This window comes from Balaenoptera borealis (assembly GCF_965194805.1).
Source record: "Balaenoptera borealis genome assembly, chromosome: 2".
Taxonomy (NCBI): domain Eukaryota; kingdom Metazoa; phylum Chordata; class Mammalia; order Artiodactyla; family Balaenopteridae; genus Balaenoptera; species Balaenoptera borealis.
In genome coordinates, this window is record NC_138867.1 from 83465127 (window position 1) to 83483720 (window position 18594).

The 18594-nt window shown below is 34.7% G+C and overlaps 1 protein-coding gene across 2 annotated transcripts in view; it reads right to left on the minus strand.

The window, feature by feature from the left end:
* The window catches only part of ST8SIA4 (ST8 alpha-N-acetyl-neuraminide alpha-2,8-sialyltransferase 4), a 103592-nt gene that overhangs the window by 59982 nt on the left and 25016 nt on the right, over positions 1 to 18594 (minus strand). The window contains exon 4 of one of the 2 annotated variants that reach the window (XM_082378358.1): positions 5108 to 5401. The exons of the other annotated variant lie outside the window; for it this stretch is intronic. Coding sequence (XP_082234484.1) covers positions 5108 to 5401 — 294 coding nt within the window. The remainder of the gene's footprint in view (positions 1 to 5107; positions 5402 to 18594) is intronic. 2 annotated transcript variants of the gene reach the window in all.

The following is an 18594-nucleotide window of genomic DNA, read 5'->3' on the forward strand; positions in this document are numbered from 1 at the left end:
AGACCAATCACAAGTAATGAAATTGAAACTGTGATTAAAAATTTTCAAACAAACAAAAGTCCAGGACCAGATGGCTTCACAGTTGAATTCTATGAAACATCTGGAGAAGAGCTAACACCCATCCTTCTCAAACTCTTCCAAAAAATTGCAGAGGAAGGAAAACTCCCAAACTCATTCTATGATGCCACCATCATCCTGATACCAAAACCAGACAAGGATACTACAAAAAAAGAAAATTAAAGATCAATATCAATGATGAATATAGATGCAAAAATCCTCAACAGAATACTAGCAAACAGAATCCAACAACACATTAAAAGGATCATACACCATGATCAAGTGGGGTTTATCCCAGGGATGCAAGGATTCTTCAATATATGCAAATCAATCAATGTGATACACCATATTAACAAATTGAAGAATAAAAACCATATGATCATCTCAATAGATGCAGAAAAAGCTTTTGACAAAATTCAACACCCATTTATGATAAAAACTCTCCAGAAAGTGGGCATAGAGGGAACCTACTTCAACATGATAAAGGCCATATATGACAAACCCACAGCAAACATCATTCTCAACGGTGAAAAACTGAAAGCATTTCCTCCAAGATCAGGAACAAGACAAGAATGTCCACTCTCACCACTATTATTCAACATAGTTTTGGAAGTCCTGGCCATGGCAATGAGAGAAGAAAAAGAAATAAAAGGAATACAAATTGGAGAAGAAGAAGTAAAACTGTCACTATTTGCAGATGACATGATACTATACATAGAGAATCCTAAAGATGCTACCAGAAAACTACTAGAGCTAATCAATGAATTTGGTAAAGTTACAGGATACAAAATTAATGCACAGAAATCTCTTGCATTCCTATACACTAATGATGAAAAATCTGAAAGAGAAATGAAGGAAACACTCCCATTTACCGTTGCAACAAAAAGAATAAAATACCTAGGAATAAACCTACCTAGGGAGACAAAAGACCTGTATGCAGAAAACTGTAAGACACTGATGAAAGAAATTAAAGATGATACCAACAGATGGAGAGATATACCATGTTCTTGGATTGGAAAAATCAATATTGTGGAAATGACTATGCTACCCAAAGCAATCTACACATTCAATGCAATCCCTATCAAATTACCAATGGCATTTTTTACAGAACTAGAACAAAAAGTTTTAAAATTTGTATGGAGACACAAAAGACCCTGAATAACCAAAGCAGTCTTGAGGGAAAAAAACAGAGCTGGAGGAATCAGACTCCCTGACTTCAGACTATACTACAAAGCTACAGTAATCAAGACAATATTGTACTGGCACAAAAACAGAAACATAGATCAATGGAACAAGATAGAAATCCCAGAGAAAAACCCATGCACCTATGGTCAACTAATCTATGACAAAGGAGGCAAGGATACACAATGGAGAAAAGACAGTCTCTTCAATAAGTGGTGCTGGGAAAACTGGACAGCTACATGTAAAAGAATGAAATTAGAACACTCCCTAACACCATACACAAAAATAAACTCAAAATGGATTCGAGACCTAAATGTATGACCGGACACTATAAAACTCTTTGAGGAAAACATAGGAAGAACACTCTTTGACATAAATCACAGCAAGATCTTTTTTGATCCACCTCTTATAGTAATGGAAATAAAAACAAAAATAAACAAATGGGACCTAATGAAACTTAAAAGCTTTTGTACAGCAAAGGAAACCATAAACAAGATGAAAAGACAACCCTTAGAATGGGAGAAAATATTTGCAAATGAATCAACGGACAAAGGATTACTCTCCAAAATATATAAACAGCTCATGCTGCTCAATATTAAAAAAACATACCAATCCAAAAATGGGCAGAAGACCTAAATAGACATTTCTCCAAAGAAGACATACAGCTGGCCAAGAAGCACATGAAAAGCTGCTCAACATCACTAATTATTAGAGAAATGCAAATCAAAACTACAATTAGGTATCAACTCACACCAGTTAGAATGGGCATCATCAGAAAATCTACAAACAACAAATGCTGGAGAGGGTGTGGAGAAAAGGGAACTCTCTTGAACTGTTGGTGAGAATGTAAATTGATACAGCCACTATGGAGAACAGTATGGAGGTTCCTTAAAGAACTAAAATTAGAATTACCATATGACACAGCAATCCCACTACTGGGCATATACCCAGAGAAAACCATAATTCAAAAAGACACATGCACCCCAATGTTCATTGCAGGACTATTTACAATAGCCAGGTCATGGAAGCAACCTAAATGCCCATCGACAGATGAATGGATAAAGAAGATATGGTACATATATACAATGGAATATGACTCAGCCATAAAAAGGAACGAAACTGGGTCATTTGTAGAGACGTGGATGGATCTAGAGAGTGTCACACAAAGTGAAGTAAGTCAGAAAGAGAAAAACAAATATCGTATATTAATGCATATATATGGAACCTAGAAAAATGGTACAGATGAACCGGTATGCAGGACAGAAATTAAGACACAGATGTAGAGAACAAACGTATGGACACCAAGGGGGGAAAGCGGCAGGTGTGGTGGTGGTGGTGGTGGTGTGATGAATTGGGAGATTGGGATTGACATGTATACACTGATGTGTATAAAATGGATGATTAATAAGAAAAAGAAAAAAGAAAAAAGAAACATTAAAAAAAAAAAACACTTCACTATGCCAGATATGTTATTTTTTAGGTTCACCATAATAATAATCCAATTTGTTAGACAATAAATATCTCAAAAAGTATATAATTTTTTTAAAAAAAGAAAGAAATTCAAATGTTTCACCATACACATACACATACACAAATCCCCCCCCCAAAAAAATGATGGTAATACAAGAACAGGAGTGGCTATACTAATGTCAAACAAAACAAAATTTAAATTAAAAATAAATCACAAGAAACAATGTACATTATGCTAAGTGAAATAAGCCAGTCATAAAAAGACAAATACCGTATGATTCCACTTATATAAGGTACTTAGAGTAGTCAAAATCATAACGACAGATAGTAGAATCGTGATTTCCAACGACTAGGGGGAGAAGGGAATGGGAAGTAATTGTCTAACAGGTAGTATAGAGTTTCGGGTTTCGGTTTTGCAAAAGGAAAAGAGTTCTGGATATCGATGTTAGTGATAGTTGAACAACAATATGAATGTACTTAAAAGCACTAAATTGTACACTTAAAAATGGTTGAGATGGTAAATTATATGTTATGTGTAAACTTTACCACAATTTTTAAAAGAAGAAAAAATATAGACAAATTAGATTTTTTAAAAATTAAACTCTTGTTCATCAAAAGACAGCATTACGAGAGTGAAAAGGCACACCAGACTGGGAAAAATATCTGCAGTACATGTAATCAATAAAAACTTTAAAAAATTAAAAAGATGTGTTCTTAGAACAACACGTTATGAAGCTGCTCTCTATCAGGAACGCACCTTTTTTTTTTCAGCCGCAAATTGTAATTTCAGGACTCTGTTGCTTAAAAAAATTGCTTATCTTCCAAATGCATTACTTTATGTTACTTTGTTGAAAATTCATGCCAAATGTCAAGAGAATGAATGTTGAATAACCAGGATCTAATTATAAGAATGCAATTTAGTTGCGTGCAGAATAACAATTCAAAAAACTGTCTCAAGGTTTAAACAAGGAAATGGTAAATCCTTGAGGAAAATATCTCAATAACAAAACAAAACAAAATGAAAACACCTTAGTCCAGTCCCAGTGACAGTATATAAAGCAAACTATTTTTAACTCTGGGTTTTGAAAGCTTTTTCTTTTAGGACTTCTAGCCATTGTATTTACTTGGTCCCCTGAACTTGCCTATCCTTTTTATGTCCACTGATTTTGCCCTATGTCTTTATCATCTTATGAGTAAATTAATCAAAAGCCTAAATGGCCTTCATATCTCTAGCACCTCTGCTTGTCAACAGAGTCTGTAGTTACAAGATTTACTCTCCTAAATTCACACATCTAATTGTGCTTCATGATTATCTTCCCAACCAGATCACAAGGTATTTTTCCAACTTTGTATTCCAATGCACCACAATGGACTCCATTATTCCACAAGTCTACAGTGTAAATAATTATTTTCTTGCCTCAGTTTGCTCTAATGATGCAATACATTTCCTTCTGGTTTCTTCTCTCTCTCCCTCTCTTTTTCCCCCTGAGAATCGCTTTAAAGTTCTTTAAAATCATTTTCTGCTTTAAAAGTTTAGTTCAAATGTTAGATTTTTTAGGACTTCTTTGCTAACCTGAGGAACAAATTCTACACTTCGGACAATATACCCCCTTACCATTTGTTTATACCTTACCTAGCTATACATGCCTCTGTTTCTACCATAAAGCCTATGCATTCCTTTAAAGCAGTGATCAGCTCTTCCATTGCGAATCTACAGCATTTGACATTAAGGAGATATCTAATAAATATACAGTATTGCTTATCTTTTTGTTACATATCTCACACACTTATACGTATGCATGACTGAATTTAGCCTTTTGGCCATTTACAACTTTTAAACAAGAGTCTACTTCTTAGGTCTTTCTTTTGAGCTTGTATTAATAAAAGGGAAATGTTGACTTAATTCATAAAAATGTCATCTATGACTTCTGGGGGGAAGCATTAAGGCATATTATCTCAGCCAGCCTTCTCTACCACTAGTTGGCCTCTTAACTACAGATGGGACTTAATTGCTCCTTAAATACATCTAACGTTTAAGCTTCCACAATATTGCCCACTAGCCATTTAGCACTTCTGTTGGTAGTTTTTACCCCAAATTCATGAATTATACTATGAATTCTTATTACTCTTTAACACAGCAAAATATAAAAATCAGTAGTTTCTTCATGAGCAGATATAAATAAGTGCCAAGTTCAAATATTTGCTTTTTCAAGAAAGGGAATGAGCTAAAATAATACAGCACGTAAATGAAATTCAAGTTGGTAAACAGAGCAGCCATTATAAAACAATGGAAACATATATCCATTGGGAAGTTACTGAGGCTCCTTCCTGTCTAGGGAAAAAGTGTAGTTATGTGTACCATGTGCCAAGGACAGACTGGTCCTTTCCAGACACTTACCCTCTGACAGCATGAATAAGTCTCAGTGACGGATAGGCAGTTCGCACTTTCAGTTTATTCTTAAGGATTAACGCATTAACCCACTCCACGTGCTTCTCTCCTCCTTTGACCATGAAAGCAGGGATCCATAGGACACTGTCATTCAGCATGGAAAGTCTATGCACAAATTTTTCTCTGTCACTCTCATTCCGAAAGCCTCCAAATGCTCTTTGTACAACTGATGGATTCATGGTAATAAAATCTGATTTAGTTCCCACATCTGCAGCAAACTCCACCACAGGGGCTAGATTACACCTGAAGAGGAAAAAATTAATGGACAAATGAAAAGTAAATATGAAACAGTCACTCCTAAAATGGTGTGCATGAAAAGAAGAATGGGGAGTGAGCATTTTTTTTTTTTTCACCAGGTGGAAATAAAAAAAAATAATCTGCCTGGTAAAATTACATTTTCAGTAAGTCACCACACATTCAGGAATGCTGTCTTCAATAAAGATGTGCACTCCTAGTAATGGGGCTCAAATTGTCATTTATATTAATTCACTCTGCTGTCGAAGAATACTCATTGCTGTTATCTTCATAAAACCACATGATATGAATTCCTAATAGGTGAATTTATGATGGTAAATTCACAAGAGCTCTGCCATGTAGTAGGCAGTCTAAACCACATGCTGTTCCGTAAGTAAGTAAAACACACTTGACCTGATACTCCAATCTGCACCACTTGTCAAGCTTAAGTCATTTCGACAAGCTTATGAACATAAGTAAATGGAGATGGCTTTTCTGTACCCTGAGGTTAAAGGAAAAATATAACTCCTTATGACGTTTTCCACATACATATTTGTAATTGCCTTCTATAGGCCTAAATGTGAAGGAAAAGGGAGAAAAATGGAGTTATCACATTTAATATGCCTTTTTGAGATGTTAACTAACGCAGAAAAGCCTCTACTATAGGATCAAATATCTTTCTGTTCCTCAAAATGCCTGTTTTCCCTACTAAGAGGCCATGTGCCTTTGTGGAGGAGGGACAGAATTTGTTGCCCTGTTCTCACTACCAAAGCTCCAGGGCCTCAGAAAGTACCTGGGTCAGATTTTATTCTCGTAACCTGATTTCATTCTTGTATTACAAGGAAGCTTTGGAAAGCACCTTGAATTTTGCCTTTAACCAATTTGTGATGCTTCTTTGATTCTGTCACATAGACCTGTGGATTTGATGTAACTTAAAAAATAGCTTTTTAATTTTACAATATTTTAACTTGCTAAAAAGGGCACATTTTAATTAGTTGATAAGTGAAAAATTAGATTTTTAACAAACAAGAGTTTACTAATTTGGAAAAAAATCAGTTGAATCTATACATTCATGAAAACACTCACACACACACAGATTTTTTTCTTTTCTTTTTCGTTGTTTATATCAGCCTTTCAAGGGAAGGGAAGAGAAACTAATTTCCTCATTCTGCATTTTTGCAGGTTTGACTGCATTATGAAAGTTTCTCACATTTCTCTTCCTTGTGCATTTTGCCACACTAATTAAATTCTCAAACAAGTTAAATTTAATTAGAAAGTAAAGTGTGTGCTCTGCTATTAAAATTACTGGTTTATATATCCTTCCTTATCTCTCTTAATTAATATATCTTATTACTTCCTAGATCTCTGACAACATTTATATAACGCAACAAGTATCTTTCATCTCACACAATTAAGCAAAGTCTATGTTATCTAGGATAACCTACTGAGAGAAAACAAATAAAAGTTAACACATATTATTTAGAAATAATCTTTTCAAGTTATATAACTTTAATTATACCCACTATATTATATGATAGAGTATTTATTTGTCTCTATCCATGATCCATGCACTACTGGAGATTAGTTATTATTCACTCCCCTCACAGTAAGAATATTAGGAATGGGACTGCCCTGGGAAAGAACAGCTACATGTGAACAGAAGCAAACTGAACATTTTACAGTGGAACTCATGGAAGACTGAGGACATGATAATTTTTAAAGTCCTAAAATGTGCTCCACACCAACTTTAAAAATAGTCTAAAATTCTAAGCAAGCTGATTAGAAGATGAATTTGGATACTGTGAGGAAATGCTTTCTGAACAACATTGGTACAAACACTTCTCCTTCCTCAGGTAAAAAATAAAGAACACTTGTTAACATGACAGTTAACATGTTCCTGTCATGGGAGATGACTTCAGACAGATCTTCTTGCTGTAATAATTCCTCAGCGATTCTTTTCAGAGGATTTCTACCATAGGAAAAAATATCTATACTTCATTTTCTCTATAATTGTAAAAATAATCAGAGCCAACCCTGTTAAAGAAAGCCAAAATAGCATCCCACTGAATTATCTTTTCAGGAAAAAAAAAATCACTTCATTACTTCATGCTTTTCATTACTTTTTCTTATGACATATTTAAAAGCCCCTCCACACCCATGTTTGCTAACACCCACTCTTTTAGGACTGATTCAGCATTTTTCTGAAACAGGATTGTCTGGCCATGTGCCATTTAAGAGCTAATAAGATAGTCATCAATAAAATTGGGTGCTGAAAGACGGACTTTCCACCTTGGAAGCAAAAGGAAACGAACAGAATAACAATATTTCTGAAGAATAGGGTTGGATCTAGGAGAGGAACCAATATATTTGGTGTAGTCAAAGAATGCTAAATGGCTGTGATGTAAACTGAAAGAGCACCAGGAGATCAAAGAGTAATCAATCCACCTGAGCTTTACCGTAAAGTTTTTATGACCTAAGCACAGCCCAACCAGACTTTGTGAGGGATGGAAACAGAGGTACTGGAAATAGCATGACAGAAGGACACACTGTAAAATATGAACTATGCTGGCTCCACAGACTGCTTGTTCATTTTCCTTGGAGTGACGATGTCTAATTTTTCACTGGAAGGAAAGATTAACATCATGTCCACATGTGGCCAGCAAATTAACTTCTCTGTGGTTGAGTTAGATATCTAGTCATATAATTAGCTGAATGTCACATAATCAGGGCAAGCATTAAGGAAGCCAAAATAACCAACCAGCTGTGTTACACTCCAGCAATTCAGTAGACTTGTTGTGAACTTCACAGCGTTACTAGTAGCAATACTGCTGATTGAGCAAGATTATAAATAGATTTGCAATCACACGTTCTTCACTTTCCTTTTTAAAAAATCTTCTCAGGGATTACAATCATCAAAAGTATCCAGAATGTGTAGCAAGCATTTATGAAGCATTATTTCACATGTTATTCTTAATCTCATAAAAGTGAAGTGCCCAATTTTTAAATGATGGGTATCTGTGAGTCAAAACTGCCGAGTGCACGAGAATATTTAATACACTCAAGTTCTGTTTCTTTAGCCAAATTAAATTTTTGTACTGACCAACTATTTTGACATATCAAAAACATGAACACATATACACAGAATTAGGTCTGTTGGCCAAACTCCCTGTTTACTCTAAGCTGCCCGATTTTCAATTTGTTTGTTTTTATTTTCCATCACTGATTAAAAATCCTTGGGAAGGCAGCTAGCTCCACTTGTACTCTAGACCAGTGGTTCCCAACCTTTTTGGCACCAGGGATTGGTTTCGTAGAAGATAATTTTTCCACAGATGGGGTGAGGGGGAGGATGGTTCAGGCGGTAATGAGAGTGATGGGGAGCGATAGGGAGAGATAGGGAGCTGCAGGTGAAGCTTTGCTTGCTCGACTGCCACTCACCTCCTGCTGTGTGGCCTGGTTCCTAACAGGCCGCGGACCAGTAGCGGTCTATGGCCCAGGGGTTGCGGACCCCTGCTCTAGACCTCTGAAATTTCTTCTGTGATCTCAAACTAGATGTGCCTCCCAGCATTCCTTTTATGCAGAACTGAAGGCACTTTCATCTATTTCACAGCCATATAAAATGTTTTTAATAAATTTTAATTCACTTAATTATTTAAGGAAAGATGTGTTTATTTCATGTATGTGTGTTTATTTCATGTGCTCAAGACCACTCAGTTCTCTAGCAAGACATATCTCTTAGATTTGTTAGTATTCTCTGCATGTCCCTTAAGTCATGGCTCGACAGTGTAAGCAACTAGGAGGTCCCTCTTTCAATAGCTCAACAGATATGCTTTGAGAGTTCATTGCGCAAATACTTCACAGTACTCAGAACTCTTTTTCCAGCTATCTTACTATTTGTGCTAGTTTACAATGATAGAACCTGGCCAAAATATGATCTTGACAATTATTATTAGTAATAGCAATAAGATAATACTCATTCAATTAGCCACATGCTTATGTATCCCACAGTGCGTGTTAAACATTTGTGCTACCTACAGAACTAGTCATCTGAGATACTGAGGTACGACAGCATGTACTGTGATATAGGAGATGGTTAATTACTTCTTTACACATACAACATAGATTAAATGAGAAGGGAACAATACTGAGTGCACTACAGCCTTATCTCTATTCTTTCTCACCATTAGTTAATGTTCAGACAAGTTCCCATCACACAATTTTCCAAACACATCCTTTTTTTTGTTGGCCAATCTCATTGTGTGTTTCTCTTTACTAACACTGAAATCCCTCAGCCCAAACCATCGTTGCCAATGGAACCACATTTGTCAACTGACTATGAAATGAGAGATAACCTCTTCTCTTTTCTGCCCTCAGAGGAAGCATATGGTTCCTATCTGCTCCCAGCCTGTTTTTGAGCTTGAAGAGCCAAGAAAGAGAACAAAGAATCTCTAATACCTGGTTTTGTTTTAGGCTTTGTGGTTACCCTCTCAAAACTTCTAGGGGAAGCTGAAACATGCAACCTATGAGCCTCTTTGACTTTCTTGAGGTGAGGATACTAGACCCGAAACCAATAATTTTGCAATACTTTGAGGTAAGGAGTAGTATTATCTCCCCTTAGAGGTAAGGAACTAGGTCAAGGTGATTAGGAAACATGTCCATGGACGTAGCACATATAAAATAAAAGCATAACTATTTAAAAATGACTCCAGGACAAGAGTTTTAATTGACACTACTTATACATTGATTTCTTTCAGAATCAGCGAAAAATGTCTGTATGTTCATGTTTCACCCCAACCTTCCTGTAAGAGAAAGAATGCCTTACCATTTGGTCTTAAGCATATTATACAAGTCCATTCAGCCATGACATTCCCCAAATCCTGAGCAGTTATTAAACAAAGGGCTTTTAGGTATCTAACACATAAAAATAATACTTATATTTCAGATCTCTTGAGGGAAAGGATTTTCAAAAAATGCTGGTAAAAGGATTGAATATCTAATTGATGTGACTTTTTGAAATATGAAGCCTAGGGTTAACAGATGACTTATATGTTGTATACCATTATGTAGTAAACAAAGTAAACAAATCCTCAAGTTGATAGAAATAAATACAAAAATGACACATATCATGAAAATAACTAAGTGATTAAACAGAAGAGAGACGTTTTTCACAAACCCAGATTTGTTTACGTATTTGGCAAGGGTGAGAAGAACAGTGTCATATTATTTCTACGGAAATCACAGAATGAAAAAAAAATTAAACTCATTCTAGAAAACGAAGATCCAAATACCAGAGAAATATGTTAGACTATGTCATTCCCACACTTCAGTCAAAATCAAAATAGAGTTATTGGGCAAATTTGCTACAACTGCACAGATATTATTCAATAACTTAGTTTTTGGGGGGGGAGAGGGAAAGGTATGCCAAGGAATGGATATATTGTGATTAAATCAAATAAACTTGCATGCATGTGATTGTTTTCTTTTTCACAAAAGTGAATATATATAGTAGCAAGACTAATATTTATTTGAATTATTATAAATGTCAAGTTTCTGGAAAATGCAAATAAAGGAATATTAAGGAAACCCTCTAAATCCTTCCTTTGTAATTAAAAATGAAGGATCATTTCTACTTTTCTGAAGGGGGTATGAAGAGGAAATTCTGGCAGCTGTTGAGAAATTCCCTGTTCATTGTCTCGGGTAAAAATTCATTATTGGGATATTTCAGACAAGGGGGTGGGAAACGAAGCAAGATCTTAGAATGTATTTTCAAGTACTCTTGTCCTAGTCAGGGAACTGGACTACTCCATTGATCAGTGGTTGCTGAGCAGTTACTACTGTTTTACAGAGGGAAGAGAACTGATTCAGCATGGAATTTACGTTCTTAAAAATTATGTTGTACATTAAAAGGAAAGAAACAGCATTCATGAAATATTATGGCTGATACTTTAATTACCCATGCCAGAAAACCCAGGCAGAAGAACTATAACATTTTCTCTTTGCAATTCTTGGTGTTAATAAACTAAGTACAATGCGGTCATCACAGTGGCTGTGGGAAACATACCTGAGTTTTCTAACTTTTAGTGATTACACCAGCAAACCTGTCACAGTAACAGTGCGTTGACATTTAACTTTCTTGTTTAAGAAAACAAAAATATTTTTGATTTGTCGCTCTAAACTATAAATATATTTTTTCTTTTCATTTTTTTGAAAGTATAATCCAAGACTGAAAAATGATTTCTAATTTAGTATATATAATTTACTTGACACTTGGTCCTGGAAAGACAGTTGGTATAATATTCAGAAGAGTTAGGTATTCTGATACCATCAAGCATTCAGAAAAGTATCATATCATGAGTGGATAAAAATGAATGTTTCATTGTCTAATATCACAAGGTAGGCCAAGGCAACTTCACATTCATTACATCATATTTATTCTAAGTGGATCTTTCTCATACTTTGTTTAGTAGAAAATAACATTTTGACTGGTGGAAAGGCTTTGATCTCCATAATTCTTTTATCTTCCTTATCTGGTTCATCACAAAGCCCTAAAAATTCATCTCAGAAAATTCCTCCTGAATATATTCTCTCTTCTCTATTTCTATTGATATTTTCTCAGCTTAGGTACCACCATGTTTTTTTGAACTATCATTGGAATAATTTCCTAATTAATTATTTTTCAAACTGTTAGCTGGAACAATTGGTGGATCATGAATTGATCTGCAATTTTTAAAGAATGAAAAAGAACAAAACGGTCTATAATAGAAAATGACAGTGTTCCATGCACATAATTTTATGGAAATTTATTTCAGATTTACATGTGTGTGTAGTAATAGTAGCTGAGGAAGCAATAGCAAGAGTATATCATGATGTAAGTTGTATTTCTTGCTATGCATTTTTATTTAAACAGTACTGAAAAATATTGCTCTAACCAGTTCTGTAACACAAGGACTCCAGCTTGATCATTCTCTGTTTCAAGGATGGTATCATCTTATTAATATGCACATTTGACCACAACACTATCCTAACCAAAAACCTTCAGTGATATCAGTCCAAGGGCTTTCATAATTTGCCCCTACACTTACTTTCCAGAATTTTCTCTCTATACGTTTGCCTGTCTTAGATCCCAATGGCATCAGACTACTCCACGTACTTTTCTGTCTGTGTCCCTTTATTTATGATGATACCTCTGCCTGAAATGACTACCTCTCTAAGACACTCTAGCTTCCAACCTCAAAAAGTCCTATTTTTTCTTAAAACTCAAAGGTTAATATCCATTGCAATGTTTCACATGATTTCTTTGGCAGAACTAATTGCTTCTGCTGCACTGTTCTAAAATATTTACTTATATCTTTATTCTACCACGTATGAAACCTGATTACATTTAGTTGCTTGTATAGGGTTGATATCTTTAATGCAATTAGTCAAGCTAACCATAATAATAATGACGGTTACTCTGTGTAGGTGAACTGAGAACCTGTTTACAATGGTATTTGATCTCTCAGTCTTCTAGGAGTGCTGCTGAGTGTTTAAATCAAGTCCTGAAAATTCACAGGCCCCTGGGCCACAGGTTAACATAACTCTGAAAAATGGGCAATTTTGCTGGGCTATTTCCCCATTTAAAGGAGACAGGCTCTCATGGGCTTGTGATGATAAATGCCAAAGAAAACATATCTGCCACCTGGTTTGGGCCCTGAGGCTGTCAGTTTGTGAGCTCTGCACTAAATCTTCTGATTCCCTGTACAAACACTTCAATTTTTATTTTTAACATGTATGTTCTGTTAAACATGTTAAACATGTTTCATTAGAAAGTTGATACAGTGTGTGTTTTGGGAGGTGAATTAAGGAACACAAAAGGTACTAATAAATATGTGTTAAGCTGAAAACTGCATTTTAACTGTAGTTGTTAAAATATTTAACTCTCAGAAGGTGTGCTAACTAAAATACACAAAAATTGAAAAAAGTCATCCTTTTAAGTTGGAATTATTTAAATTACAACAAGAAATACAATCTGTTTCACTAATGTGAATGTATGTACATGTTTAAAAGGTAAGTAGGATTATTGTTAATGATCTCAGTCATCGAAGCTTAAAAAGCATGAAAGGCACATTCACACAATGCTTCGGTAAAATGATGTATGCCAAGAATAAGGGCAAGAATATCCATACAAATACAACATTCCTGGAAAGGGAATTATTTTCCTGTCCCAAACTGAACTGCCTTAAAACTTAGTTTCACTCATTTTTATAATTAGTTCCTTCTGTCTCCCTGGCAGCAATGCTTTGTTCTTAGTTCTCTTATTACTGTCACTGTACTATTTTGTTATTCCTCTCTCCATGTCTGTCTCCTCCATCAGACTGCAAACTCCAAACAGAACAGACCATGTAATTTATCTTTATATCCTTAATACCCAGTGGAGCCCCTCAGAACTTGTCATCTAGTGGCTGCTTGATAATTGTTTGTTGAATGAAGAAATACTTGTTGAATTAATGTGACTACAAATTAATGGAACCACTGCTTCCATTTTTAAACTTCAAATAAATGTTTTTTATTTTTTAAAATCGTCATATTTAGGAGCCATACATTTATGCCAAAGGATACCAGTACTGAAGAAATAATTATGGGACCCTAATTTTGAACTGCTTTTCTAAACAATTCTTAATCACAATAGAAAAATCCCTCTCAATTCTTTATAGGATCACATGCTTTTGACTCAAGACCATGTTGTTCAGTCTGATCATTTATATAATTCACTAAACATAAGAAGAGCTATCAGTTACTACCTTATGCAAGATACTATACATATCTAAGTTATTCAAACTTTACAGAACATCCATATAATTAAGTATAAGTAATCATATTCTACAAATGAGGAAAAAAAATTCAGTTTACAAATCCTCAGAGCTGGGATTTAAATCCAACTTTGTATCTAAAACACGATGAGTCCAAAATTTACTGCACGATACCGCAGGTTCAAATGATTTTCACTGTCCAAAATACATATTCATTTTCTCCCTCTCGCCCCGCCCACGCACACATACACTACACTTGACACTAATGACAGAATACTCAGAACTAGACTACAAAACTATAAGTTGCATTTTTATGTGTTTGTTTAAACAAAAAACATATTTCCTGCTTAATATCGCTCAGGTAGTGCTAGAGCTGTAACATGACCCCAAATCTCCTAACTCCCATAGATATCACTCTTCTTATCTATACTCCAGAACTTTAACATAATTTTCAAAATTAAAATTGTTTTCATTTCCAATTTAAAAACAGCATTTGTGTTCACATACAAACACTAACAAAAAGAGAAGTTAAAATACTTTTCAAATATAGAACACTTGTAAGTCTCCCTCTAAAATATAATCACTATTAACAGTTGGTACCATACTGACTTCAAATATTTTAAATAAAAGTTTCCAGTAATGGCATAAGTCAAGCTGTGGTTCTAAGAATTTTGGTGGATGCCAGTGAAATAGATATGGGAAGTAGGAGATCTTATCTCCCAGAAAAATGTCAAGGTCCTTTCCCCAAAACTATGCTAAATGAAGTTGCTATAAAACAATTTCTCTCCCTTTTGATAATGCTTGTATTCACTGGTTCTTCTTTATATATTTTGTACATATGGTGAATTCCCAAGGCTCTGACCTCATCATACTTACAATAATTCGTATGAATCATTAAAACGTAGTCTTGTTCCATAGAAAACAAGCTTATGGTTACCAAAGGGGAAAGGGGGGGGGAGGGATAAATTAGGAGTTTGGGATTAACATATACACACTGCTATATATAAAATAGATAATCAACAAGAACCTACTGTATAGCACAGGGAACTATACTCAATATCTTGTAATAACCTAGAGTGGAAGAGAATGTAAAAAAAGAATATATATATATATATATATATATATATATATATATATATATATATACATATATATATACACACACACATATATATATATATATATATGTATATATATATCTGAATCACTTTGCTGTACACCTGAAACTAACACGACATTGTAAATCAACTATATTTCAACCCAAATTAAAAATAAACAAACAGACAAAAACTTAGTCTTGTTTTTCTTTGGCTAAGAAGTGATACCCTTCCCCTGATTTTAAGTCTTAACATTGGCTTGCATACATCAGGAGGAAAGGCAACACTCCTGGACCAAAGGAAACAAAAAGCCAGATTAGAGGATACAGTATTAAGTAGAGAATGCTATTTCCACAAGCTGACTGATGAAAAGGAAATTTATTCATAGAACATGGCAACCAGAAAGAAAAAAAAAATCACACAACAATGCAAGTTGACAGGCTCTATTCCAAAGTTGTCTACTGAATCATAAGAAAATAGAGTCATAGAGTTTCAGAGCCAGAAAGGAATTTAGGAGTCCAACTAGTTCAATGGCTAGATTTGGCATATCAGGAAAACTGAAGCTCAAAATGGTTTATATTACTTGTTCAAAGTCACACAGCTATATTTAGTGGCAATACGAGCAAGAGGATCCAAGTTTCTGAACTCTCTCATGAGTATTATTTCAACTACACTCTTTGGGAGAATATATACTGCTTAGCAACAATGACCATTTTAGTGCAAATATTTACATCTTCTGTGTACCTGGGTCACAGATACAATTTTACTACCATGAATATACAATACCACCAATATGTTAATCCTAAACCATCAAAAGGAAGAAAAATTTACATTTATTGAATAACTGATTTATACTTGGATTTATTCTAGACAATTTCACACACATTATCTCATTTACTTCTATACTCACAAAAAAGGGAAGATAGAGATTATTTTCCTCATATTATACATAAAGAAACTGGGGCTTAGAGAAGTAAATAAATCACTTAAGACTGAATATAAATTAGATGGATAAGATGGAACTTGAAACTAGATTTACCTGATTTAAAGGGTTATCACATTTGATTAAGATGTTAGCTCCCATGAGAGAAAAGGTCATGAGTCTCCTGGTTGATGATCTGTCTCTAGAATATTTTGACATATATTTTTGGAACATAGTAAGTGCTTAATAAAAGAAAGGAATTCTCACAGGATGGTCCACAGACCACGACTGGAGAAAATGCTAAACGTTATAAAGTCAGCTTGGTGTTTATTTAATCTTTTACTGTTTTTCCCCTAGCTTTATTGAGATATAATTGACATATAACATTATGTATGTTTAAGGTATACAACATGATTATTTTATATATGTACATATTGTGAAATCATTGCCACACATAGTTACCATTCACACAGTTACCAGTTTTTGTGTGTGTGTGATTTTATTTGTTGTTCAATTTGTTTTGTTAGCCTAGACTTTGAAGAATGGCTGGTAGTTTGTGGAAATGTCAGACATTAAAATGGCCTTCCCTCTTCTGGCTTTCATGCTAAGTCACGAAAATTTGAAATGTACACTAATTAAGACCATTTCTCACTGGTCTTCACATTTCAGAATAAACATACAACTAAAAACTTCACACTCTAGTGCAGCACTGACTGCTATTTCTAATTTAAAAGATAAGTGTTTTCAATCTTCATTTGAAAATAAAGTATTGGACTTTGAGTATGAGAGAAAAAAGTTCTGTTGTTGCTTCCTTCTTCAACTTACCATATACACTCAGGAAAGTCACTTAGACTCTCTGTTCTATGGAAAAATGTGGTTTGTTAACCTAAGCCTAACTTCTTCAGAGGAACCAAAGGGAACCAATTTGGATTATTCAAGACTCATTTTCCATCATCCAAAAAATGTTACACTTTAAAACGTGCCATATTTATATTCACTATCATTTACCCTTTCCATGTATTATATACTTCATAAAGTTCTTGATTTTCTTAAATTGCCTTCCACCGTCTATGCCCACTGTCTCTATCTTACTTTCCCCCACATTATCTCCATCTTTAGACTATTTTCAGTATTCCCATCTTTGTCCCCCTTGTAATTGATCACCTAAAAATCTTCCTGAAATTTAAATGTGATCATGACATTCCTCTCCTGAGTGGCTCCACAGACTACTTGATAAATTAGATCCAATCTCCTTAGCAAGATACAATGGACTCTGCATAACCTGTCAGCTTCCCTCTCCAGCCTTACCTGCTTCTTTTGACCCACACAACCTTCTATTCCATCATACTGAAACTACTCACAGGCCCAGAAAAGCCACTCATTCCTACATCCAGGTTCCTTGGTGCATCATAGATCCAGTTTGGACTAGGTCTCACTCTCTTTTCTCTCCTTTCCTTACTTCTTCAGTTTTCACCATAATTTAATTCGTGTTGTTTCTCTCAGGAAATCATCCTTGACCATCCAGCTTATGTATCCTCTCTGCCTCATTGTTAGTGCCTAGTTCTGTGAGTACCTCTAATAAAGCAATTTGTGCATTATCAGTTCATTACTTTATTTTCTTTACAGGACTACAATCATCTCAGATGTAAAGAATTGATCTCCATTTTTGTATCTTCCTGATAAATAGGTGAATAAAAGAGTGAAGGAATTAATGAAAAAATTATAAGAAAGATCAAAGCTATGCTATGTATCACCTGAAAACAACAGGTACTGAAAAGTTCAATTGTGTTTGGCTTTGGAGTACATATTTTGGGCTGATGTCCACTTACAGATGAGTTTAATAGTAGACAAATAACAAATGCTTTAAACCCAAAACTGAAGGTATATTTTGAAAATCTATGGAATGACCAACTGCCCATTTGCTAATGCTCCTTTGATGTCAGGAAAGGATGATCTCTACCATATTTTACATTAGTATGAAGTTTATCATCTTACTCTGTCCTATGATTTGGATTTCATCACATTTGCCTCCTCTAGTATCTTCCTTATTGAGTGTTCTTTCTCTTTCTTATCTTTGATTTATGTATTATCATGGTCCTTCCATCTGCAAATATGCTCATGCTTCTATACCTATACATTCCTCTTATGCTTATAATAAGAACAACAACAAAACCCCAACAAGAACAAACAAATAAACCAACAAACTGTAAGGACCTCTCTTGGACTACAGGATACCATGTAAATCCTTAACATGGTGAAACGATCCTTCATTATTTAAGGCCAACATACCCTGCCATTTCCCCTTCCACATTGTCCTTCAATATGAACCTAATAGTAGAATAGTCCCAAACACTGCCTTATCATAAGACCATTGAAAGCATTTGTCTTTGTGCTTAC